We start from the raw sequence: 26799 nt of genomic DNA, 5'->3' as shown, positions 1-26799 counted from the left end.
AGGTGACAGTGGAGGAGAGAGAAGCTGTTTTCTGCATTGTGAGGTAATGGGAGATGAGCAGGAAGGGAATATAACCCAGCAGTCGCACTGTTCCTTGGGCTTCTCATTCAATTTTTTCCCTTTCCTGTCATTAAAAGGGGGGATAAGGCACCAACTTCCTCCTCCTCTCTCTAATTTACAAAACAACAGGACAGTCACCAGAGCCTTGCATTCTCTCCCCAGGAGTGGGAATGAGCACGCAGTTTCCACCAACAAGCAAAGGAGGTTAGGGGTTAATTTACTTTCATAATCTAGAGTGTCAGCTCAGCAGCACCTCGGCAAAGATGCTGATGGTGTTAATAAGGAGACAGGAAGAACTGGCAATTGGGATTAAGTACTATCCATCTTCCCCCTCCTCCTTTCTGTCCCCCACCCCCAAACTCCCTGTCTCTCTGTGCCTTTCTGCATCTGTGCATACAATGTAATTTTCTCCAGTATGTCCAATAAACCTAATTTCTTACCTCAAGATTTATATGGTTTTATCCCTGATTATATACCCAGGAGAGGTAATTCCTGCTTAACTTGGTATCCAATTGAACCCTGATGGGAACTCTCCAAGCAACTCCAGCTCTTTAAGGCGCAGGAGCAAATCGGATTATTATTCTTGCTGGCCGTGGAGGAGTTTGTCTGAGCAAGAGGTGCTCCTTGGAGGCTCTGCCTGCCCTCTCTTGAGTCCTTTTAAATCCAGCAACAGTGCACTGAATGGTTTCCTCGCCTTCTTTCTGCAATGTTAAATAGTGGGGATGGGGTTGCTGCTGTTTCCTAGCAGCTTCTAGGGGAAGCTAGGGTGAGCTTCTAGGGTGAGCGTCCATTGCTCTGTCCCAGCTCCTGCCAACTGAGCAGTTCAAAAGCACACCAGTGCAAGTAGATAAATAGGTACTGCTGTGGCGGGGAGGTAAACTGTGTTTCTGTGCACTCTGGCTTCCATAACAGTGCTCCATTGAGCCAGAAGCTGTTTAGTCATGCTGGCCACATGACCCGGAAAAGCTGTCTGTGGACAAACGCCAGCTCCCTTGCCCTGAGAAGCGAGGTGAGTGCCACAACCCCAGAGTCACCTTTGACTGGACTTAACCATCCAGAGGTCCTTTACCTATAGCAGCTTCTCAGGTCAGCTTCTGTCTTTCTTTCTTCTTAGCAAATAAGGGTGCTTCCAGATTGCCTGTTCGTTGATTTGTTTGTGGAGAGGCGAGATGACCTTGTGTCAAAGCAGGAGCTATCTCACACTAGCCAGCACATCTCCCCATCACTTTCCTTATCACAAAAGTCTGATATTTTGGGAAAGCGAGGGTCTTGTGTAAGACTTCCCAGTCTGCTATAATTGCAAGGCCTGAATTTGCTGGTATGTGATTGAGTCTCACCCAAAAGTAGTGACCGTCAGAAAGTGTCTTTTATGTCTGGAGTCTTTCACAGAGCTTGGAAAGTTCATTTTAAAAAGGAACTAGCACAAGAAAAAAGGCATTCCTTAGGGCATTCCTAGAAAGCCCTGCTGAGGACAACATAAGCTTTTCAGGAAAGGGAAGCTGCAAAGTGCAGACCACCAGAGATATTATTTGTAGAATGAAAGGAGGTATGCTTACAAACAACCCTTGACCACCTTGAAAGAAAGGTAAGGGGAGACCCCATCTGTGATCCCCTCCCCCCATCATGTTTTCTCTCAGGCTCAGGTTCTGACACTTCCAGAATAGGGCTGGGGGAGACTCATGCCTAAAAGCCAAGATGGATCAGTGGTCTGATCCGACTACCTTTGCACAATCGAAGCAATGCCCATTGTTTTACTACCTCCAGCTGCTGCAGGCAGTTCTTGTCATTGTGGATTGCCTGCCGGATCCACAGTGATGGATCCTGTACTGTAGGGGTGGCTTGGGCTTGATTACTAACCCCCCAGCGCTGCAAAGAGCAATTGCTCTCTTCTGTTGAAAAAATTGTTACCCAGCAACAGGGAGCCTCATCTCCCTGGCAAAATCCCACGATCATTCCTGTGGGGCGATTTGCATTTGAAAAGCGAGTTTCCTTCCATTGCTGGAATATCAATGGCTTTGAATCCATTACATGGGCCTTTATGGGGAAGGGGGCGGGGAGAAAGCAGTGCCTGGGAACTGATGCACTGTGGATCTGAGTTGGCCTATTCTCATTGGTCTTTATAGCCAGCAGCACTCCTGCCATATTGTGGCACAGGAACCATAACAGAGAGGGCATGCCATGGGCACTTCCTTTATGGTAAGGCTTTAGAGAGGTGTGCAGTAACTTCCTTCCTCATAGACACCATATATCCAGCGGGCATTAAGCCAGAGGCATTGAGAAGGCTGCTGCAGCTGTCCTCATCTTCATTAGAAACCACAGGCCGCAAGCACAGCGATACAAATTGCTATGGCAGAAGCAGAGCACTGCCTGTGAAACTGGGCACTTTCCTTAATTAAGTTTGTGTTCAATGGCTGCTTCTCATTATTAGATATGTTGCACTCTGGTACAAGATTGAGGGCACAAGGAGAAGGGGACGACAGAGGACGAGATGGTTGGAGAGTGTTCTCGAAGCTACCAGCATGAGTTTGACCAAACTGCGGGAAGCAGTGGAAGACAGGAGTCCCTGACGTGCTCTGGTCCATGGGGTCACGAGGAGTCGGACATGACTAAACGACTAAACAACAACAAAGCACTCTGGTACAGACACTCCAGTACAAAACACACATGTATGTCAACATCCTACCAGCGTGGCAGAATAATAGAATTATAGAATCATAGAATTGTAAGGAGGAAAGGGTCACAAGGGTCACCAACCCCTTGCAATGCAGGAATCTTTCACCCAACATCTTGAATCCATGACCCTGGACTTAAGAGTCTCATGCTCTACCTACTGAGCCAAGGGATCTGGGTGCAGGGCTTAACGGTGTTGGACTAGGATTCAAACCCCTACTCAGCCATGCAATTCTCTGGGTGACCTTGGGCCTGTCAGTGCCACCCTCACAGGGTTGTTGTGAGGATAAAATGGGAAAGTGTACGCTACCTTAAGCTACACTGGAGAAAAGTTGAGATATAAATGTAGTAATATATATATATATAGGTAAATAATAAACCGGTTAATGTGCAAAGATCACCACTTTTTGCTTCAAATTACACACAAGTTGTTAAGTAGGAAAAGATCAGATTCCCGCTTACATGTACAGTAGTTTAAAGGGAAAGCTACCTGGAAGGCAAACTTTCTGTTTTAATACTGCTCTTTTGTGCAGACGCAGGCCTGGCCAGGACGGCTTTCCTGTTATAGCTTCTGGCGTTGACAAGGCATGTGAGCCTCACCTGTCCTGAGCCTACCCCAGCTGAGGAATCACACACCTCCACCCTAAGCTAGCGAGCCCCATCTGGGCTGTTGGTCCTTGCCTTCCTTCCCTCCAAACAGACAGCGGTTAGTTCTGAAATGCTGAGGTCAGGGGTGGTATGTCCCATTTTGCCACTTGAGGCAAAACAGGAAGTGCCGCCCTGCTCTGCAACACCACCAGTGAGATACTACAACTTAGCTGCCTGCCTATTTGGAGGGTATTTTTTTTACCTGTGATTTCCTTTTAAAAAAAGCTTAACACCTTTGGCTGCCTCCCCTCCCCCTGCCCCAACAAAAATCCTGGCTACGCCATTAGTTTATACATGTTAGACATTTCATTATTTCCATAATTCTTGACTAATGCCTTGAAATAAATTATCACCTTAATTAAAAAAAAAAACCCAGAGCTAGAACAAATGTGAGAAAATGCATTTGAATTCAAAACCTTTATTGGTTCGGCAGCTGCAAAGAGAGCTTTTGAAGAAGTTGGTTAAAGCAGATCTCAAAGTCTTGACATCCAAATTCTGTAATCTGAATGATGGCACCTGAGTTTTGCTTTGGTTACAGTCTGAAATTTTGTAAACGAAACGAAATAGCAGAAATGGGGAAACGAGTGTCATCTTCTTTCAAACCATCCATTTGTATTCCATGCTTCTGAACTGACTGGGGACGTTCATCCAAGTATGCATTTTGACTTTGAAGGTTTTCACATAAAAAATTGACCTGATTTGGGATTTTGCAGATTAATACCAAACTATGATTTGTTACAAACTAGAAGTGGAAAGTTGTAAATCTCTTCCCCTTGTGCACAGCAGAAGTGGCAGAGGATGCACAGGAGCCCAAGCCTCACTGTTGTTCATTTCTGATTCTGAGGTGTGTGTGTGTGTGTGTGTGTGTGTGTGTGAAAGTGTCACTGTCTCCATGTGTTCCTTGCACAGCCAGCGCATATTCTTGCAATATCAGCATTCTCACAACCCCAATCAAATATCTACGTGTGACCCTACTACTCACTTCATGCTGCTGTGCAACTCTGAAATGAGTATGTACAGTCACCAAATTAAGGTGCACAGCAATGGTTCTATACACTCTTATGTTGAACAGATGTAAACATTCTGGAATATTTCCATTTTCTGACTCCTGATCAATGGAGCACAGAAGAGATTTCTTTGGAAGGACGTTACAGAAGCACTAGCAATCACCATATTGTCAGATGTGGCTCTGCTATTAAGACAGACAAGCATATGTCTTCATAAACATGTAGGTGCCTTCCTGAGTGACTGGAAGTACACAAAGGAGAAACGGGGGGGGGGGGGATGTTTTGAGTAAGGTGTATCATTCCTCACAATTCCTCCCATGTGCTATTTATGATTACATGACTTGGAAACCATACAAGAGAACTTCCGAACCTGGTAGGGGTATTTGTGTGGGGAGGGGGAACAGTGCAGACAAGCAAGCCCACAGATTCTACCCTTAATAGCTATTTTCATAGATATGATTTGCCTATTGCTAGCAAGCCCTACCATGCAAACACATGAAGAATTATGAGAATCAGGGCCATATTTACCCAGGGGTGCAAGGGGTGCGGGGCACCCGGGTGCCGAATTCTGGGGGGTGCCAGGCACCCACCGCTGAAGCCACCTAAGCTCTTAACTATCTACCTGTTATGAAATAATAAATAATTTTGGTCAAGCTAGAAAAGCAAAATACATATATGCCTAGGAATAATAATAATAATAATAATAATAATAATAATAATAATAATAATAATAATTTATTTGTACCCCACCCATCTGGCTGGGTCTCACCAGCCACTCTGGGCAGCTTCCAACAAATATTAAAATGTCACACATTAAAAACTTCCCTAAACAGGGCTGCCTTCAGATGTCTTCTAAATGTCAGGTAGTTGTTTATCTCTTTGACATCTGATGGGAGGGCATTCCACAGGGCAGGCGCCACTATCGAGAAGGCCCTCTGCCTGGTTCCCTGTAGCTTTGCTTCTTGCAGTGAGGGAACCGCCAGAAGGCCCTTGGTGCTGGACCTCAGTGTCCGGGCAGAATGATGGAGGTGGAGATGCTCCTTCAGGTATACTGGACCAAGGCTGTTTAGGGCTTTAAAGGTCTGCACCAACACTTTGAATTGTGCTCGGAAACGTACTGGGAGCTAATGTAGGTCTTTCAGGACCGGTGTTATATTGTCTTGGCAGCCGCTCCCAGTCACCAGTCTAGCTGCCGCATTCTGGATTAATTGTAGTTTCCAGGTCACCTTCAAAGGTAGCCCCATGTAGAGTGCATTGCAGTAGTCCAAGCATGCACCACTCTGGCAAGACAGTCCACAGGCAGGTAGGGTCTCAGCCTCCATACCAGATGGAGCTGGCCCTGGATACAGAATTGACCTGCATCTCCATGGACAGCTGTGAGTCCAAAATGACTCCCTGGTTGCGCACCTGGTCCTTCAGGGGCACAGTTACCCCATTCAGGACCAGGGAGTCCTCCACACCAGTCCGCCCCCTGCCCTCCAAAAACAGTACTTCTGTCTTGTCAGGATTCAACCTCAATCCATTAGCCACCCTCCATCCTCCAACTGCCTCCAGGCACTCACACAGGACCTTCACTGCTTTCACTGGTTCCAATTTAAAAGAGAGGTAGAGCTGGGTATCATCAGCATATTGATGGATACCCAGCCCTGATGATCTCTCCCAGCAGCTTCATGTAGATGTTAAAAAGCATGGGGGAGAGGACGGAACCCTGAGGCACCCGAAATGTATACCTACTGTTTCACTAAAGGACTTTCGACTTTGTGCGCTCATTTACCAAAGATGCACCATGCCAGCAGCGGCGTTTGTCATTCACAACGGCAGTGCTTATCATTCTCAATGGTGCCCTGCACGCGAAATTAACTAAATTTGGGAGCGCTAGGCAGATCTTTGCACCCTGGTGGAGCTTATGCTAAGGGCTAAACTAAATTTGGCAGTGCTGGGTGGATCTTTGCACCCTGGCGGTGCATATGCTAAAGACGAACCTGATGAGAATGAACAAGAAAATAAATTCAGGGGGGAGGAGGTTTATGTGATGGTGAGAAGGGCACGTAGGTACAAATTGCTTGCATGAGTTCTCCAGGCTTGCCCAACCTTCTTCTTCTTTTTCTTTTTGCATTATCATCTAAACAATGACTGCTCAAAAATAGGCGCAGGGTTTAATGCCAAAGACAGTCCCCAAATGCCGACAATTTCAGTCCGTCGTAGCAAAGCTGCAAGATCCTGTAGCTGCAGATAAAACTGATATACATGTGGAGTTGGGGCAATGAATGTAAAACAGGTACTGTACCGCACCTGGGCAGGTATAGTTGGATAGACTGTGCTCACTGAAGCCTTCACAGGCTCTGAAAGACATCTGTCTCTGCATTCCCACACTCAATCTATAACGCCCACCCTGTGTGTACTCCTATAAGAGAGAGAGAGAGAGAGAGCATGCCTTGTCAAGAGTCCTGACCCCAGATTTCATGAGACACTCCTTAGTCTCTGCTCTCAGGCCCCTCTGTGCTCTCATCACCCCACCCCATGAGACGGAGCCCACTTCAATAGAATCCATTATGTCTCTTTTCTTTGGTCTGCTTTTCAATAGATGACTTGGTTCTGCCTGGGAAGCACAGCCCCACCACGGCTAAAGAGGAGCAGTGGCTGTTCGGGGTAGGAGAGAATTAATGCTAAGTGACTGTGCCTTTGTGAGCCTCGGGACTCGGAGCCCGTGGAGAATGCATGGGAACAACTGCAGATTACAACAGGGTGCAAGCAAAAGAAGTTTTTTTTAAAAAACCCACACACACCCTGAAAACAAACATCGACTTTAAATCAGTGTTAACCAGACAGGCATCCCCCTCTAAATGCAAGTTTGGAAACAGGGGCCCCAACACTGTCTCTTTGTTAATTCTATGAAAGCCCCGTCAGTATCGGACAAAGGCAAATGTGCAAGGGATGTTGCCATGTGTCAGGTGCAGCAACTAAGGAGGAGAAAGCAGGGGAAGTGAAGAGAACAGAGTCTCAGAGGAGAGGCCCATTGCACCTCTCCATCCTTCAGAGATAGTTCCATCTGCAGCCACGCTCTCCCAGTGTGAGATGGCTTTCAGACTATCTCAGCTCTGGCGGGGAGGCAGTTAAGGGCAGAAATGTTGTAAGCAGAATGCAGGGATGTCGCTACAGCCGTCACAAACATCTCCCTGGACTTTTGACAGCAGCATTTTCAGATCATTGAGCTTCAAGAATCCAGATGGCTTGTTATGGAATACTGGCCCAAGACATTTTGATGCCTGAGGCCAATGGTAGAGATCAGGGGCGCCATCTCCTATGGGCCGAACCCTTCCCCTGCCTTATTTTTTGGTAGGGGGCTGGCTCCCCCATTGTTCAAAGAAAGAGGAGGAGGCCAAGCATGGAGCCTAGTGCAGTGTGTCTTCAGTGGCCATCTTCTCCTCCTCCTCCTCCCGCCCCCAAATGGAGGGGAAGGAAGAGGGAAGCAGCCCCTGGCCAGTGGTGGTGGCAGGAAGAGGAGAATCCACCAACCATTGAAGCCACATTGCCGCTGCATTCAGCTCCGCCCCTGGCTCCTCCCAGTGTTCTGATGTCACATGTGAAATCACACACGTGACATCGGGGCCCTCATTCTCTCTCGAAGTTGGCGCCTCTGATAGAGATACACTGCTCCCTCCTTTCCATATGCAGAAGTTGACTGGACTGATAGTTGAATCTTACTTCAGTTTCAGGAACAAGAGATCATCCTGCAACTTATGGGGGTGTAGGGCAGGCCACATAGAATACACAGCTCTGCCTTCCAACTGAAGGGTGCAGCCAGAGGTTCAGGATAAACAGCCAGGGGCCACCTGCCGCTGAGCATCTGCTTGAGGTGAGTGTCTCACGTGGCCTAATGGTAGGGCCAGCAGAGATGATGATGATAATAATAATAATAATAATAATAATAATAATAATAATAATAATATATTATTTATACCCCGCCCATCTGGCTGAGTTTCCCCAGCCACTCTGGGCAGCTCCCAATCAAGTGTTGAAAACAATACAGCATTAAATATTAAAACTTCCCTAAACAGGGCTGCCTTCAGATGTCTTTTAAAGATAGGATAGTTGCTTATTTCCTTCACATCTGAAGGGAGGGCGTTCCACAGGGTGGGCACCACTACCAAGAAGGCCCTCTGTCTGGTTCCCTGTAACCTCACTTCTCACAATGAGGGAACCGCCAGGAGGCCCTCGGCGCTGGATCTCAGTGTCTGGGCTTAACAATGGGGGTGGAGACGCTCCTTCAAATGGTTTTATGGTGGTGAGACAGGTGTGGTCGCACTGGGCCCTGGGCTGCAGGGGGTGCCACAACAATGCTGTGGTGTGAGTGGTGCCAAATATCAGCATCACACAGTGCCCTGCTGAAATTTAAGAGCCCAGAGTCCTCCACTGAGACCAACCTTGGACAACATACAGTAGTATCTCGGGTTACAGATGCTTCAGGTTACAGACTCCACTAACCCAGAAATAGTATCTCTGGTTAAGAACTTTGCTTCAGGATGAGAACAGAAATTGCGCGGCGGTGGCAGTGGGAGGCACATTGGCTAAAGTGGTACCTCAGGTTAAGAACAGTTTCAGGTTAAGAATGGACCTCCAGAATGAATTAAGATCTTAACCCGAGCTACCACTGTATACGAAGTCCACAGCAAGCAAGGAAACCATCCAAGTCACTTCCAGTACCACATAAGGGGAAGCAGCTATTAGGGATAGTTTTTACATGAAAGCAAGGCACCTGTAGTTCCTACTTCATTCTTCTCAGTCTTGCAGGAAAGGCTCTGGTTCGTCCTTTTAGGGGGACTGCAGTCTAAATACCAGGTGCTCCAGTTACTTTCATTTATTCAGTCTGAACCAGACACTATACTTTGGTCTTGCTCTTATCAGTAATAGTGGCCATCATAGGACAGGAGTTAATGGATTGGGAAGCAGTAAGCGGTCTTCTTTAAAGGTCTGTCCTGAGTCCAGTGCTGTTAAGCACTAGGCACAATGCAGCCACAGTTAAGCAGTTATATAGTTCTGCCTCCTAGAATATTTTCAAAAAGGATATCGCAGAGCTGGAAAGACTTCAAAGAAGAGCAGCCAAAATGATCAAGAAGCTAAAGCAGCTCAGAGACGAAGGAAAAGTTACCACATATTAGACTTTTTGGTTTAGAAAAATGGGAAGTGAGGATATGATATATATATTACACACACCACACCACACACACCACACCACACCCTCTCTCCACCACAAAGTTTCCGAGCACAATTCAAAGTGTTGGTGCTGACCTTTAAAGCTCTAAACGGCCTCAGTCCTGTATACCTGAAGGAGTGTCTCCACCCCCATCGCTCAGCCCGGACACTGAGATCCAGCACCAAGGGCCTTCTGGCGGTTCCCTCATTGCGAGAAGTGAGGTTACAGGGAACCAGACAGAGGGCCTTCTTGGTAGTGGCGCCCGCCCTGTGGAACGCCTTCCCTTCAGATGTGAAGGAAATAAGCAGCTATCTTATCTTTAAAAGACACCTGAAGGCAGCCCTGTTTAGGGAAGTTTTTAATTTTTAATGCTGTATTGTTTTTAACACTTGATTGGAAGCTGCCCAGAGTGGCTGGGGAAACTCAGCCAGATGGGCGGGGTACAAATAAAATAATAATAATAATAATAATAATAATAATAATAATAATAATAATATGGGGATTAGATAAATTAATGGGAGGACAAGGCTATCAACAGCTACTAGTGATGACGGCTACGTACCACCTCCAGCACTAGAGGCAGCATTCCTCTGAATACCAGTTGTTTGGGGTCATGAGAGGGCGAGTGCTGTTGCACTCTGGGTCTGCGTACACGCTTCCAAAAGGCACTTTGATGCCCACTGTGAGAATAGATTTCTGGACTAGATGGGTCCTTGATCAGATCCAGAAGGGCTCTTCTTATGTCCCTTCCATCATATAATGCTACTGTACTTCCAATCATCAGAAATTAACAGGCAGTAAAGCAGCATTTGCCTGTCTGGTGTTTTAGACATATTGGTGCACTGGGAGTGACTTAAATAAGGCTGTCTGCTGAATGCATTACCTAAGAACAATGGAGAGCTATAGCAGTAGAGTTTTGAGGAGGGGGCAGGATCAAGATCCAATACAGGAAAGCCAAAGAGGAAAAGTTGGAATTGGGCAATAAAAAAATGGATCTTGAGCAAAAGATGGATCCTGTCAATGCAATGCTGGGAACGATGTTCATATTAGGGGAGAAGGGTGTTCAGGGACCCTCAATGAAATACACAAGCAAGCCATTGACCTTCCACACCTAATTCAATCAAATCACATCACCAGTAGTGATGTGATTTTAAAAACAGGAGCCAAGGGGATCAGTGAAAAATTAAGGGAGTTTTGCTCCCTCTGACCTTTCTGTAATTCAAGCAGTGGCTGAGAATGGAGAGAAAAACAAGAGGTGGTGGACATCTCAGAACAGAGTTAAGGAAACTAAGAAAGAAAATTAAAAACACTAGTGATATGTCCAGCCACTTTCTGCCTGTCTCTTCTTCAAATTTAGCACACAATGTTTGCTATTTCTGTTTCTGAAACTATCTCAGGAAGATCTCAATACTGGCAGGCATATCTAGGAAGCAGATCTCAGCTAAGTCTCCTTCCTGTCTTCCTTCCTGTTTTAACTTCCTGTGAACAAGATAGAATGTCTCACACAGCTTAGCATGAACTACTACATCATCTTCCTGAAACACTAACACTGTTCTGTTCAGAAAATACCTCTTTTGTGTAGAAAGGGGCACTGGTAGAAGGGCTTCATCTTTAAGAAACCAGTTTCTTCCTACAAGGTAGGAAGTCCCAGGCTGTTTAGTAACATACATCTATGCATGTTCTTTAATAAAATATGTCTCACTGTGTTTTTCCCATGTAAATATACATAATACTGCAGTTTATGGGTGGGATTCAACTAACCTTTTCCCTCGTAACAGACCTACTGAAATCAGTGGTCTAATCTTAGCCATGTTCATTAATTTAAATGGGCCTACTCTGAGTAAAGCTTAGTTAGATACCACCCTAAGGCTTTGTAAGTCAGAATCACACTTTGCATCACACCTGGAATCAAACAGGCATCCTGTGTAGCTCTTCTAAGTACGGTACTAGTGATAGGTATTATTTCTTGGGTCCTGCTATATGCATCCTATCTACCAGTGAAAGAAGCTAAGCATCACTTGAGCAAAAGGAAGAAAAAAAATAGAACAGACCCAACAATCCACTATTTATTATACAGTATTAACAATGTAAGACTTTTCTTTTCTTTTCACATTGCTGGATAGGTATAGGGAAGAAATGGAACAAAATCCGTTCTGATTGGTCTTGGAAACCATGCAGGTAGGAAGAGATTGACCACACTGAATATTTGGAACGCACAAACTAGGTTGCAATCCTGCACACACTTACCTGGGTAATAAGCGTCATTGGCATGTACGTATTTGGATTGCGCTACATGTGTGATCGCCAGTGGGTTGATTTGTCGCAACAAAAACAGCAAAACCACTACAGGAACATTAAAGTTTTAATTTTGCTTTTAATTTTGATACTACCGCAGTATCACGTTTCGTGCAGCAGCACCAACCGCGCTGCTGCTTCACGCCCGAGTCTCAGAATAGGAACGGCGCGCGCTCGAGATGGGCGTGACCATATCTACACGGCCCCGCCCCCTCTCCCGCGGCCTGCCGTTCAAGCTGGCTGGCTCCGCCCCGAGCGGGGTTGTGCTTGTCTCGTGGCGGACCTCGCCTTCTGCTGTGACGTAGCCAAGGCGGTGGGTTGCCCGGATGAGGCAGGGTTCGGAGCTGTGTCAGCGACTGAGGCGATGCGGTAGCAGCAGCGGAGTCGGCAGTGGTAGGAAGAGAGCGCCGCTGGACGGTTGAGGAGCGCGAGGAGGAACAAGGGTGCGTCTAGAGGAGCAAGTGTGTGTGTGAGAGAGAGCGTGTGTTGTGTGCGAGGGTGGGTGGACTTTTTGAAGTGCGCGAGCGGGGCTGAGGTACCGCCGAAGCCGGGTGAGACCCCACCCCACCCCGGTCCTATCTCTCTCCCCCCTCCCCCCAACTGCTTCACTCCTTCGTCGCGAGCTCGTGCCGGATTGGTTGCGAAGCGACAACGGGGCAGATTCCGCCCCTGACGGCCTTCTATTAGTCGGAAGGGGAGCCATGGCCGACTGTCACTGGCTTGAAGCCGTGTCATTCATCCATCAGGGAGCGGCGGGCGGGCGGGCGGCCTCCCTCCTCACCCCCCCCCCCCCGGACACGCTGCCCTCCTTTCCCTGCCACCGCTCAGGCAGGGAGGAGGCGGCCGTTTGTCGCTCCTCTGTTAGTGGCGCCACCGCCGCCCGCCACGCTGTCGGCCAGCGCCGCCCTGTGACGCCTCGGCGCCCCGCCCGGAACCTGCCCTCCCTTGCCCTGGACCGTTAACGCCGAAGGGTTCCGGCTGCTGCTGCTGGCCTCGTGACTCACCTCACGGCCCGCCGCTGCCGCCGCCCGGTAGGCCTCAGATGAAGGCCTGCCTCCGGTTCTGCACCGCCGGCACCAACTCCCTTTCGTGCCAGCCCAGCGCTTCGTAAGAAGCGGGCATCCTGTTGCCGCTTCTCAGGCCTCCATTTAAGCGCTCCAGGCTCCAGTCGGTTGAGCTTCGGCGTTTGGCCTGTGAGTGACTTCCAGCTTCTGGCCAACCCTGTGGCCGCCCTGACTTTTCCTTTCTCTTCCTGCCTCTGGCAATCTTCGCCAGGTACCTCCCGCAGCTTTTGTTCCAGCTGATAAGGCTCTACGACAAGCGAGGCCCAAATCCCCGTGTGTGTAAAATCTTGGGCGGCTTGGATTCCTTCCAGTATTTGTGTCTGTTCCCAGGAGTGACTCAGGGCCGTCTCTTGCAAGGTCTTTTTTTGGGATGTTTGTGAATTTCCCAAGCGAGTAAACCCTGCTTTTAAATTAGGAGGAGGTGTCAAAGAGTGTATGACCTTCCTTCTGAGTCTTTGTGTGTTGTGATAGGAAAAAGATGACTGCCCCCTTTAAGGATTTGGCTTAACCCTTTAAGGTTAAGCTGGACATGCTGAGACACTTACTTGGTCACATGTCACACTGTATATATTAACTGCGTATATTTTTAATGTTTACATCCGAAGGCTGTCTAGGTGAGGTGAATAATGTCTTCCTCTGTTAATTCCCATTGGGCTCACTTCTTGTGTTGCACCTCATCCAGGGGAGAAAGCCTGCAGTAATTGGAAATGGACAGATAAGGTGAGGAAGGGTCAGGATTCAACTCCACTGCCCTGGGTCTCCTTTTACTCTGAAAATGAGATTATTATTATTTATGAAATTTTATACCACCCCTCACCTGTAGATTTCAGGGCAGTGCACATCATAAAAATACAAGACAAAGAACAAAAACAATACAAACCAGTAACCTCCCCGCCCCCACCCTCTTCTTACATGTGAATAGGGATGAGAACAAAAAATGAGGTTGCTTCTATTATATGCAACTGAAGTGAACTGAAAGCATATCTCCCCCTACTCCCCTTATTACTCTTGCCTCCATCTCCCTCCACTCCCTCTGCACCCTTCTCCTGTGTCAAATAGTTGATCACACTGGATATAGTCTGTCCTCTACATGTACACCAGTACTGTAATAATGATAATAGCAGATGTTTTATACAAACAACTCCTCCTTTGTTAATGTTGATTTTCACTGTAGAATCTATAACTACTAGCCTGCCAAATTGGGGAAAGGGAAAAGCCTAGGTGTTTTGCTGTCAGATGGTTGCTAGGATACACAAATATACTGATGATGTCAGAGTACTTAGTTCCCATGAGTCACTGAAAATATTTTTCTTTTGCTTAGTGGAGGGAAGAGGCAGGTATGCTGCATTTTATTTTGGAGATAATCAAGTTGTTGGAAGGTGGCTATTCTAGATCAAAAGTAAACAACAACAACAACAAAACACCTACCCACCAAATCACACAAAGCAAATCCTAATTATAGTTTTCTGCCCCAAAGAGCTGAAGGCTTTTTGTTTGAGACAGCTGCAGAGTAAAATCTTAGTTGCTGCTGTTCTCGTTGCTCCCTGACCCATCCGGTTTTTTTGCCCTTACTACGTATGTCTTAAACCATGTTCTGCACTCTCAGAGGCATTTTTTGCATTGTTGGTATTAGACATATCGGCGGTTCGAATCCCTGCGGCGGGGTGCGCTCCCGCTGCTCGGTCCCAGCGCCTGCCAACCTAGCTGTTCGAAAGCACCTCTGGGTGCAAGTAGATAAATAGGGACCGCTTACCAGCGGGAAGGTAAACGGCGTTTCCGTGTGCGGCTCTGGCTCGCCAGATGCAGCTTTGTCACGCTGGCCACGTGACCCGGAAGTGTCTCCGGACAGCGCTGGCCCCTGGCCTCTTGAGTGAGATGGGCGCACAACCCCAGAGTCTGTCAAGACTGGCCCGTACGGGCAGGGGTACCTTTACCTTTACCTTTTTACACTCAAATTTATGGTGATACAACTGCTTTCATGGTATTGGCCCTTGCAGATTCATATGAGATGGGGTTCAGACTCTGGAAAGTAAAGCCTTCATTGAGAGTTCAGCTACTTCAAATAGGATAGGAGGTGAAAGCCTTTAGTTTATCTTTCACAATGTAGATAGATTTGATGTCAGAGTCTTGACATGATGTCCCCAAAGAGGCTTTCCTGGCAACCACATCAACATCTTTTTGGCACCAGGCAAAGACCAAATTTTTCCTGCTTTTGAGGGTATATTTTAACTTGTTATTTCATTGGTCACTTTTTCTGGGGAACATACTGGTGACAAGACATACTGATGTTTCTGAATTGTGCTGTAATATACTTAATGATTGCTTGTGTTACGTATTTTAAAATGTGTAACTTTGATGTTTTTATTTTGTCTTTTCATGGTTAGTCTACTTGACATTCTTCTGTACGTGATGAATAAATGTTAATGATAAGTATGATTATTATAACTATTGGTGCAGATTTCTCAAATGCCTGGTGACCTCTTTGCCTAATGGTCCATACTCTATGCTGAAAACATAACCATTGATTTTTCTGGTTCCACCCAAACCTTAAAAGCCAGAGATTACATGGAACTCCAGTATAGCTTCAGTTAAAAGCCTTGTGTGGTTACAGTATAGCTCAGTCCTAGGGCTCCATGAAGAAAGTGGACACATCCTGCAGGTTTTATCGGTAGGGAAATAGCCGGGCACCAGTAGGTTATGTTCTTTTGTGGGTTTATTGAGAGCTTGGAGGTTGAAAATGAATGTGGAGCAGTAGTGGATCATTGTTGCTTGGTCTTCTGTCAAGATGAAACATCATAATATAACATGGGCAAATATTCTATTGTGGAGGGTTCTTGTCAATTTGTCTTTATGATACATTATCTGCAACAATATATATTAGACTGAAATGTAGATATGTCTTCAGCATTGCTTTTTGCAATGGACTTGCAGGTATCAAACTGCTGCTGTTTAGGTGCCTGTAGGTGAAATTCCAAAATTCTTTCACCTCAAGCTTTCCTTTCTCACTGCAGGTGAAAATATGTGAACATGTATCTCTTATGTTGCAGGGGTGGGGTGCAGTCTTGCATGGGTGACATTGGAAGGAGAATGGTTAGCAGGGAAAGTGGTAAGAGCCCTCTCCTGCCTTTATTTATTATTGCTGCCTCCAGTTGCTACTTTTCATTAAAAAAAAAAGTCATGGGAAGTTTACATTGAACTATGTGTATGCAGTGTGGTTTCTGGCCACAGTGTGCAGTTAGGGCCTGATTTAGGATGACTTCTCTTTAAAAGTGTAGAGCTTTGTAATAAGTACTTGAGAGCGTCAGAGCTGCGCCCAGGAGGCTTGCTGCTTGGCAATAATAAGAGCAAAGGGGAGGGAGTGGCTGATTCACAACTGAGTTTAGAGAGAGTGAGACTCTGCAGCTCTGAGGACATGTGAACTCTGATTGCCTAAAATTGCATCATTTACAAAGTGCATGCTTTTCAAGTTAATGCTGGGACCAATACAAACTTTGATATGTGGCAACAGCAAACAAGCTTTTAAGGGAGAAATAAAGTTGATGAAAGTTTCACTAGATTTAGTTGTATCATGATCAGTTACTATTCCAAGGAAGGGAAAGGAGACCATGCAACTCAGCTATTGGTCTGGTGTATATAAAACTTGTATGTGCATCATTCTTTCATATTTGGGGCTTAGAAAGGTTAATAAGGTGTTATGAAAAAGAAAGTAAAACATAGCACAGTGCTCACGAACTAATCTGTGTTAAAGTACTATATTTGTGTATGCAGTATTGAGGTATTTCAGACTTTAGAATCAGTTTCTAAAGCTGATTCCAAATTAAAGTGCATTCTGTTTTCATTTCCTGCAAGGAAGTTGTTTGTGTGCTGTCTGTGACAAATATTGAGTTTATTTTGTTAATGCAATTTTAAGGATATATGCATTTTAGTAAACCAGTTCAGTGAGAGCATTTAACTGGTCTCAAAAACTGAAGTCTGGCACCATAATGCTGTGCTTCTAAATGTAGACTAATGACTATAGATTGATAGCCCCCCCCCCCCCCACTCAGTGGTTCTCTGACGTTCTTGTATCTAAGTTTAGAAACTGGAAATAAATGTGCATTTGAGGCTATTGCAATTGAGGTAGTTTTTGTCTGAGTAATGTACTTGCCAGAGGAACACTAAATAAGTCGTCCCCCCCGTAAAATGGCAGGGAAAGATTGAATGAATGTTACACTTTTTTTTTTGAAATAATTTTAATTTGATTTTACAAATGTAGAGTTATAACAATACAAATTACATATCCATATTTAGATATTTCCCTGAATCTCTGGACTTCCCACCTTCCCCTCCAAGGGTCCTATTGAATGAATGCTATCCTTAATTTTGATAAACCTTCTCAGAAGAACTTAGGTCATCGTATAAAGAATCATGTTATGTTTCCCCTATCACACCACACATTTGCTTTCCTTGTTCTTACAGATGGCTTAAAAAAATTATAAATGCAGAACTCTCTTTGGGTAATTCACAGTAAGCCATGGTTACTAGTTCACATTGAATGCAGAAATTGCTTTTGATTCCAAGTAGAAGTACAAACCATCACCTTTGGCTAAGTGTTATGGTTCATACTCACTTGTAGCAACCACTCATCCAATGGCTGTCCTGATAGCAGAATCTTGTTCAAAGCAACAGCAAAATTCATTGAGTGACTTGCACATTCAAAATATATTGCTTATTTGCTACCTTTATTGTACTTTGTGGCAGTTAAGCTATGCCACATTACCACTTCCACAACTAACATGTTGGCTCTCACCCCAATGTCCAAACCGAACATCAAGTTTTGCTTTGCTCCAAACAGCAGCTTCTTTGGAGAAAAATACATCTCAGTCCCCTGTTCTGTTGAGCCAAGGATTATAACTTGTTGATGCTGCTCATTAGTAGGGAGAAGTAAAGTGAGAATGACCTCTGCATCCATGGGAAGCTATAACCATAGCTTACCATGTACATCTAAATGCAACTGCAGTGTAGATTCTCTTTACAGTTCTTATTTGCCATCATATGGTCTTGAGAGGTGTTGCTTTTATTTGAACAGGTACAAAAAGGAAATGAACAGGCGACCTGTTCTGAACCCTGATTTGCCCTGGTTCTCTACATGTGCCACACACTTTATTCTGCTGCTCTGCCCCCATGGGTGGATATAGTTTTGTTCTCTTCTTTTGGTACTCTACAACTTCATTCATCATTTTTTGGTAAGCTTACTGGGCAGCTGGTATCAGTGAAGAGGTGATCAGAGACTGCAGTTTGTAAATTCTTCCTTTCCTTGATGAAACTGGTTGTTTTTATTAGTACTGAGACCCTTCATTGAGTAATCATCATGTGACCTTACTAGTCTCTGTAGATTCCAGAACAGCATCTGATAAACACGGGTTTCAGGAAATGCTGACATCCTCTCCCAGCCAGTTGCCAGAAGCATATGATTCAGTGTTCTGAAGTGAGTTAGATCTTATGATAATTCTAAAACACACTTCTGAGGAAGATAAATAATTGTTTGCTTGAGTAATCGCCACTTAAAATGTGAATTTGGTATTTGTCCCCCCTCATAAATTTATTACTGCTTCCTACATGCTTTTTAAAATGTGCAGTGAAGTGAACATGAAGTGACCTCAAAACATGTGTCTTTGGGATGTGATCAGAGAGGAGTCTTAGAGATGTATCTGGCAGAATTCAAGCTTGTCTGCCGTCCATTTGTCTCATACTTGTGCTCTAATCTTACACATCACAAAGATGTGTGTCTGTGCCATTTTCTAGTTGCTTTCCTACATAGATTGTAAGAATACAATTAAGGAATAATACTGTGGATAACATTTTTTAGAACATTGTACTTAGTGGTACATATGCACAGAAGCTTATTTTTCAGTTTGAACCTCTGCTTTGCAAATCCTTTTTCTTTTTTGAAGGCAACACAGAAGCTGTGGCAGTGCCTCTGGATGATGGGCTTTATTCCTAATTCTGTTCAGACGCTATGCTGGGCCAACTGGCAATCCCCCCTCCAACTGCTCCCCACACTTTCCCCAGATTAGTGTTAAGTATAATTAAGCATTTCCAGTGTAACCATAGTTACCACTAGACATACGTTGCCTTTAATTTGGAAATGAAACCACGATTAGCCCTTAAATCAGAGATTGAAATTAGCTAGCCATAGCTAGCAGTTATAGTAGTTCACATATTGTGTGGGGGTTATGTTCCGGGGGCAGCATGTAAAGCTGTAGAAAAGTTCTTTTGGGATGCTCTCAAGCTGCTAATTACTTGACTGGAGTGCAGTAGAGACTTTCTTTAATATTAGGTGTATGGCTCACATTCAGTGTTCGAAACTGCTATTGTTCTAGGTGCATTTTGCGACAGGGAATTTCATGTGTGAGCAGTTTCTGAAGATTTCAGATTAGAGCTGCAGAGTGGAGGGGGAGAAGAGAGTTATCTGTTGAGGAGTCCCCATTCTTGAAGACTTTTTTGCATTCTTAGTGCACATTTACATTTTATTTCCTTTCCTTTCCATTAATTGGCCAAACAGAGTTTACAAATCAAATATACAGTGGTACCTCGGGTTACATACGCTTCAGGTTACATACTCTTCAGGTTACAGACTCTGCTAACCCAGAATTAGTACCTCGGGTTAAGAACTTTGCTTCAGGATGAGAACAGAAATTGTGCTCCAGCGGTGCGGCAGCAGCTGGAGGCCCCATTAGCTAAAGTGGTGTTTCAGGTTAAGAACAGTTTCAGGTTAAGAACGGACCTCCAGAACGAATTACCGTATTTTTTGTCCCATAGGACGCACCTACTTTTTTTGGGGGGGGAATAAAGGAAATTCCCCCCTTTATTTCCCCCCCCCAAAAAAAACCAGGTCGGGGAACAGTGGGATGGTGGCGCTGCGCCTCCCCGCTGTCCCCCGAGCTTGTGAGGCTGGCCGATGTTTGCCCAGCATGAGGGGCGCTCTGCTTCAGGGCGCCCCACGTGCCGGGCGTCAGGCTGCGGACACCTGCGTGAAGCATGGAGCATCCTCCGGAGGGCGCCCCGTGCTCCGCGCTGCAGGCTGCCGCCCGCAAGCCGTGCGCGCCCGGGGGATCTCCCAGCGTGCAACGCTTGCGGACACCTGTGCGAAGCACGGGGCGTCCTCTGCAGGGCGCTCCGCGCTGCAGGCTGCTGCCCGCAAGCCTTGCGCTCCCGGGGGGAGATCCCCTGGGTGCGCAAGGCTTGCCGACACCTGCGCGAAGCACGGGGCGTCCTCCGCAAGCCTTGCGCGTCTGGGGGAACTCCCCCCGGGCGTGCAAGGCTTGCAGATAGCTTCCTGGAGCCTGGAGAGCGAGAGGTGTCGGTGCGCACCAACGCCTCTCACTCTCCAGGCTTCAGCGAAAGCCTGCATTCGCCCCATAGGACGCACACATATTTCCCCTTCATTTTTGGAGGGGAAAAACTGCATCCTATAGGGCGAAAAATACGGTAAGTACGTAACCAGAGGTACAACTGTACTCGCATTAGACTTTGCAAAATGTCACTCAATGCTGTTGGAGGATTTGACTTCATGCTTCATAAACTACCTGTTCTAAGGACCATAGCCTGCTTTTGAAGTCTCTTCATCTGCTTAGTTTTTCACTTCCTCCATACTTCTGTGGTGTTTTTGCTTAGGACTGATTTGCGAAGAGGCTGCCTGGAAACTTGCAAGCAAAGATGTACTACATTTGAAATCCCTTCTCCACAATGGTTGCCAATTATCATCTTTGTGGAAATTGTGCTATCCATGTTATTAGGCCTAAGCCACAACATAATCAGCTTGTAACAGACGGTATTTTTCCAGACCTGTTGAGTTTCATTTCTGAGAGGGCTCTGAGAGCAAACTACTGTTGCACTACTTCAGTCATGCTTGTTCGAAGCATCTCATGTTGCCATTTTGGTGCTTTAAATTTAAACTGTAAATCCAAGTGAAGTCCTTGGAAGAAGTCATTTGAAAACAGCACACTATTGGGTGGAAGAACCCACAAATAGTTCATTCCTGGAATGGTGCAGACTGTTTTAAATAGTACCTTGGCACAAACACCATTGATGTTACCACACTTAGAAGGCAGAGTCTGCCAAGTCCCAAAATGCCACTTAGCAATTTGATCTGTTCCTTGAGTCACTTATTGCAATGATGTCTGTTTACATGCTAGGATTCTTTGTCCCAGTTCAGGGAGACTATACTGGATCAAGTGCATTGGTTATGATCCAGTGCAGTTGTGTGATTGGAATGGGGGTAACAGAATGTAAGAAATGATAGGTCAGCATTTATATTCTAGATGGACACAAAAAAGTCAAGGTAATAATAATAAAATAATAAATTAATAATAAAAAGGTAACCCATAAGTTGAAACAATATCATAGCCCAGTGACCAAAATATTCATCTCCATGACCTCCAATCTGTTGTCCATTGGACTATGATACTGTTTTTATAAAATTATCATTTTAAAGTTGTCCTGTACAGTGGTACCTCGGGTTACATACGCTTCAGGTTACAGACTCCACTAACCCAGAAATGGTGCTTCAGGTTAAGAACTTTCCTTCAGGATGAGAACAGAAATCGTGCTGGAGGCCCCATTAGCTAAAGTGGTGCTTCAGGTTAAGAACAGTTTCAGGTTAAGTACGGACCTCTGGAACGAATTAAGTACTTAACCCGAGGTACCGCTGTATATGGAGTAGATTTATATTTAACTTATAAGTCACCTTGACTTTTTTGTATCTATAAAGTATTAGGCAGGAAATACATTTACCTTGTTTTTGATTACTCAGTGTTTATATTTCTCCACTATCATTATTCATGATATTTTTCTCAAAGTACTGGCCTCAGATGATACTGCTGTTTAAGAACTGTAGTTCTGAACTGTTACATTTTTTTCTTTGTCGTGTTTTGTACAGTAAGATGAAGTAGAATACTATGTGTGTGCTTTGAATGTTCAGGTCAGAAATGTGGGTCACAGAAATGGGGGATGCGCCAGTTTGTTTCCCTGGTGGGAGAAATGGCTATTGATGCTTGTCAGAATTCAGCAGTATTCTTTGGTTAACAGCATTAGAATCTATATACATGTGGAGGATGAAAAGCTATCATGAATGCAGTTCATTCCTTCCTGTGTGGCACCTCAAAAGTTAGTAAAACAAATGCCTTCTTTGTAGTTGAGTGGCTGCAACATTGACTCAGATGCTAGCAGTGATCATCTGTTGAAGGAATGGGGGCTTTAACAGTCCTCTGGAAGCAGCTGACTAAATTTTAATTGTATTATTATGATTATTATTATTATTTTTCAAACTTTTGTGGGAATATGATTTAAGGGCAGTAAAAAATTATATATAATGAGCCCTATTGGCCTTTAAAAAAATTGAACTTGCTTTTGATATCTAAATTTATTGGTAATCTTAATGTATATTTATTGTAACTTGCTAAGAGGTTTTGATCAAGTGCTATATAAATCCTGTTAAATAAGAAAAATAAAACAGGAGGAACAAATGCTGCTTGGAATCATGCACTACAGAGGGCTAAACTAGATGTGTTATGAGAGATTGCCTATGTTTAACATTTTAAAAAGCTTCAGTGATCTGGATTAGGGTCATAGCACTAGGGGGAGTGCTGACCAGGGCTCTTTGCAAGGAGCTTGCAAAAAATGCTTCTGCATTCTTTGCAGGTCGCTTCAAGGATTGACTGTGGAGTTCCCCATGAGGAAATCAATAGCACAGTTTTTTTGTTTAATGTATTTTTTATTAAAGATTTATTGGTTTACAAAAGTATGTGCAATGCCTTTTTTCAAGTTACATTTTCTACAGATCAGTTTCATTTGTTGAGTGAGACATGACTGTTATATTAGGAAGAAAAGGGGGGAAGAGGTGGAGGGGGCCATGGTGGGTGGGGGTGGGGTCGGGTGGCGATGTTTCTATTTTACTTAATGTATGTGTGGGGTTTTGTGTCAGCGTCATTTGTGCAAGTTCTCTGCTAGAAATCAATAGCACAGTTGATACCAGGAAGCTTGAACTGAGCACCTCTCAGCACAACCAGGAGTCTACTTTAAGGTTGTGCACTGGCAACCATGTTTCCACCTGCCCTCAGCTGATGTCACATACCATGTCAGATTTGGAACAAGTTTTGTGTAGTATAAGGGAGATAGCAGGCTAAATTGGGACCCATGCTGGGCCTAATTGGGTCACAGTCTGGAGATTCCCCATACCTCTAGTAGAGCTTCTAGCCTCCATCAGCTATAGTGCTTTGTCTATGCCTTCAATGTACTCTTGAAGTGCTACCCTATGTTTTTGTTGGCATGTCAAAGCAGTTCATTATCTTTGTGCTTCTGAACAGATAATGTTGTAGAGCCACTCTGCCAATTTCTATTCATTACTGTATTCAGGTGCTAAAGAAAGGGCAGTTTGAAACCTTTCAGCCTCTCACTGTCTGTAGGGCAGGAACAAACCTTTGCTCTGCTTAAATGGCTGACCAGACTTTACTTCTATGATCTTATTCAGTGGGTGATAGACGTGTTAGTTCCAGTAATTACAGGTCTTACCACCTGGCTGAAAAGCCAATGCCTGCCTTAAAATGTGGTTATTTGCATATTCCTTAGCTGGATTTGTTCCAACTCCGTTAACCCTTCTTTGAATAGCATGGTACATTTTGGGTGTGTTTTTATTTTGTTTTCCCAAAACATTTAAAGTGGTATTCAATTTAAATGCAACCATGCATCTTCAGAGAACTCTTGGTGGCCTGGTTCAACCCAGACTTAAGGTAAAGGTAAAGGGACCCCTGGCCATTAGGTCCAGTCGTGACCGACTCTGGGGTTGCGGCGCTCATCTCGCTTTATTGGCTGAGGGAGCCGGCGTACAGCTTCTGGGTCATGTGGCCAGCATGACCCAGACTTAAAACATTTTAACTGCTGATGAAATTTTTTGCCAATCACCCATACTCATTTCTTTTGAGATGAATAGAAGGTGAGGTATAGTTCTACTTGTTGCTTTGGAATGCTGAGAGTCCTGGGGCTTATCTGAAACCAGTAGGCCATATCAGGAGCTTCCTGTTAAACACTCTGGATTTTGCAGGTGACCATGATCATGGACTGTGAAGAAATCCCTGAGTTCTCATGTCCAGAGGAAGAAACTGCATACTGGAAGGAGTTATCTTTGAAATATAAACAAAGGTATGGTTCTAGTAGTAGTTTACTGAGTTTCATTTCTAGAATGCATTTCAATTCAAATGCATTTAAATTGCTTTCTTTGAGGTAACCTTTTAAATGTCTGTCGCAGCAGTAAGAAGCAAGTGGTTGGAAGCCACGTGTCTTCAGCAAAGCTGTGAGCTATGTGCTCTGGGATGCAGAAATAGAATTTCTTTGTCAGTAGTGGCCTTGCACTGTTTGAAATCTGCCTTTGCAAACAATGGGGTCCTTTATCATCTCAAGAATGCTGCTGATTGCTGCCCTTGGCAGATTGTCTCATGCTTCACTGTGGGGTTAAACTGTATATCTTTAAAAGTTCTAGTTTAACTGAAGTTTAGTTTAGGTACAGTGCAGCCTAATTTTGGTAAATAAGGTTGTTCTGAGATTATAGGAGCTTCTGACTCCCTCTAGTGATTAGGATGCTGTTTAAGCCTCTGATTCTTGTATATTGCAATGATAGCAGCCCAGCACATGCGTGATCTGAATGAATTCAGTTTCCTGCCTGAATACTGGTATGGAGTGAAAGACAAAGACAGCCATTATGGGCTACCAGACCCCCCCCCCCCCCGAGATTAGATAGATAGTAGATTCATTCTTCTGACTTGGTGGGTAATTTTTGTATAGTCTTGTAGTCTTGTTAGCTTCTTCTTGCCTAGATCAGTATGGTTTGAAAAATAAAAGGGGGGGGGGAAGTGATGTTGGCTTCCTAAACAAGGTGTGTGTTGTGAGTTTTTAAGGAGTTAACACAGGGATGGGTAGAAACTACTCTATTGGGAAATTTGCGGGGGATTGGCAGTGGTTTTCAATTTCTATTTTTTTAGCAATAGCAAAAAGGATTCAACAGCATCCTCAGATTATTAGTGCCTTGTTTATTCATCACTTTTAAGAGTCTCCAAGTGACTTACAGTTTTTTATCTAAAGGCACTCATCCAGTAATATTGTAAAAAAGTTGAAGCCTATTGTACCCAAATAAAATATTAACACCACAAACAGGCCAGAAAACATACTACAGTATTATCCCAATTAATCAGAAGCCTGGGCAAATAGGAATGTCTTAGCCTGGTGTCTGAAAGCTGACAGTGATGGTGCTAGGTTTTCATAGGGAGAGGATTCCACAAATGGATAGCAACCCTTGAAAAAGCCCATTCTCAAGTTGTCGCCCTCTATACCTCCCTCTGAAGAGGCACACAGAGAGGGGCCTCTGAAAATCCCTGGGTTTGGGTGAGTTCATACAAGGAGAAGTGGTCCCTAAAGTATTGCGGGTCTGAGCAGCATAAGGCTCTATAGGTCAAAACCCACACTTTGAATTGCACTCAGAAACTAACTGTTAGCCAATGTAGTCAGGCCAGATCGGTGTTACTATGTTCAGACCATCTGATCCCAGTCAAGTTAACAATCTAGCTGCTCAATTTTGCACTGGCTGCAGTTTACAAATACCTTTCAGTGGTTACCCAGATGTGGGCACAGGCCAGTGGTTGCAAGCTTTTTTAGAGCAGTGTGCAGTTTTTGATTTTTGAGAGTGCTGTGGGCACCCTGCATAAATGGCATGGCATAATCCAAAATTAGAGTACATTCATGATTAAGCTTTCCCCATATTTATATTTCCATACTAGAAACAGCTTAACCTGTTGTATTTCAGCTTGTCATATAGATGTTAAAGGCATATATTAGCAAACTACATGGATGCTATTGTAGTTAAGTGGTAAATAAATTGTTTAAATAAAATAAATACAAACCCTGATTTTCCACAGTGTCAACCCTAAACCAAAGCCTACGCTGCTTCATTAAACTTGAAGAGACTTGTTTCTGAGTAAACATGTAGACCATTGTATAGTAAATTAACTATACAGTGAATTGTGAATGAGTGCAGGAGACATGCCTAAGCCTCTTTGAAAAGCCTTCACTTTTGCCTTTTGCAGGGACAGGATTCTTTAACATCCAGCCACACTTACTGTAGTAATATTTTTAGAAAATAACTTATAGGAAGAGCCAGTTTGGTGTAGTGGTTATGAGCAGTGGACTCGTAATCTGGTGAACCGGGGTCTTGCCTCCGCTCCCCCACATGCACCTGCTGGGTGACCTTGGGCTAGTCACACTTCTTTGAAGTCTCTCAGCCTCACTCACCTCACAGAGTGTTTGTTGTGGGGGAGGAAGGGAAAGGAGATTGTTAGCTCTTTTGAGACTCCTTAGGGTAGTGGTAAAGCGGGATATCAAATCCAAACTCCTCCTCCTTCTCCACCTAATTTCAGGTGAATTCACCACAGGAAAGATGGATTCTGGTTGTTAGGGGAAAAGGAAGGGCAAATTACAAATATTCCACTGGTTGGAGAGTAAGTTAGATGCAAGAGAAGTGCACTAAAGGGGAGGGCGAAACAGCAGCTCTCTGGGGCCCCAGGGATTTCTACTGCTTGGTGTCCAAACAACATGTTTATTAATCTCATTATTAACTTTAAACAGTATAGCATCACAAGCGACACAGTATTTTGAAAGAGCATGTGTCTCAAGTGACACAAAGGATTCTATTGTTTGGAAGACTATTTTTTCCTTTCTATGGGTATGCACATAGATAGTGTGCAGCAATTCTTTCAGTAGGCTTTCAGCAAGAATCGTGGTTAACCTCCACACAATAATTCTTCACATAATGCAGCAGTAAATACTTTTGGTCCTT

At 44.6% G+C, this 26799-nt stretch overlaps 1 protein-coding gene and 1 long non-coding RNA gene across 14 annotated transcripts in view; both read left to right on the top strand.

The window, feature by feature from the left end:
* The window catches only part of NDEL1 (nudE neurodevelopment protein 1 like 1), a 47476-nt gene that overhangs the window by 3113 nt on the left and 17564 nt on the right, over nucleotides 1-26799 (top strand). For 4 of the 13 annotated variants that reach the window (XR_014560976.1, XM_083725917.1, XM_083725919.1 and 1 more), the window contains exon 2: nucleotides 24019-24116. Coding sequence is in view for 8 of the 13 variants with exons in the window: in XM_083725917.1 (XP_083582043.1) it covers nucleotides 24019-24116 (98 nt within the window). In the remaining 5 variants the exon portion in view is untranslated. Of the gene's footprint in view, nucleotides 1-12132; nucleotides 12318-12552; nucleotides 13150-13543; nucleotides 13659-24018; nucleotides 24117-26799 lie in introns of those variants that run through there. The other 9 variants (XR_014560978.1, XR_014560979.1, XM_083725920.1 and 6 more) reach the window with 6 other exon arrangements.
* On the top strand, nucleotides 8669-22613 carry LOC310838519. The gene is made up of 3 exons (XR_014561010.1): nucleotides 8669-8852; nucleotides 19532-19721; nucleotides 20414-22613. It is a non-coding gene; the product is annotated as an uncharacterized lncRNA (long non-coding RNA).

This window comes from Podarcis gaigeae (assembly GCF_964106915.1).
Source record: "Podarcis gaigeae genome assembly, chromosome: 2".
NCBI lineage: Eukaryota > Metazoa > Chordata > Lepidosauria > Squamata > Lacertidae > Podarcis > Podarcis gaigeae.
Note: the sequence above shows the minus strand (reverse complement) of the source record. Positions and strands in the feature narration are given on the sequence as shown.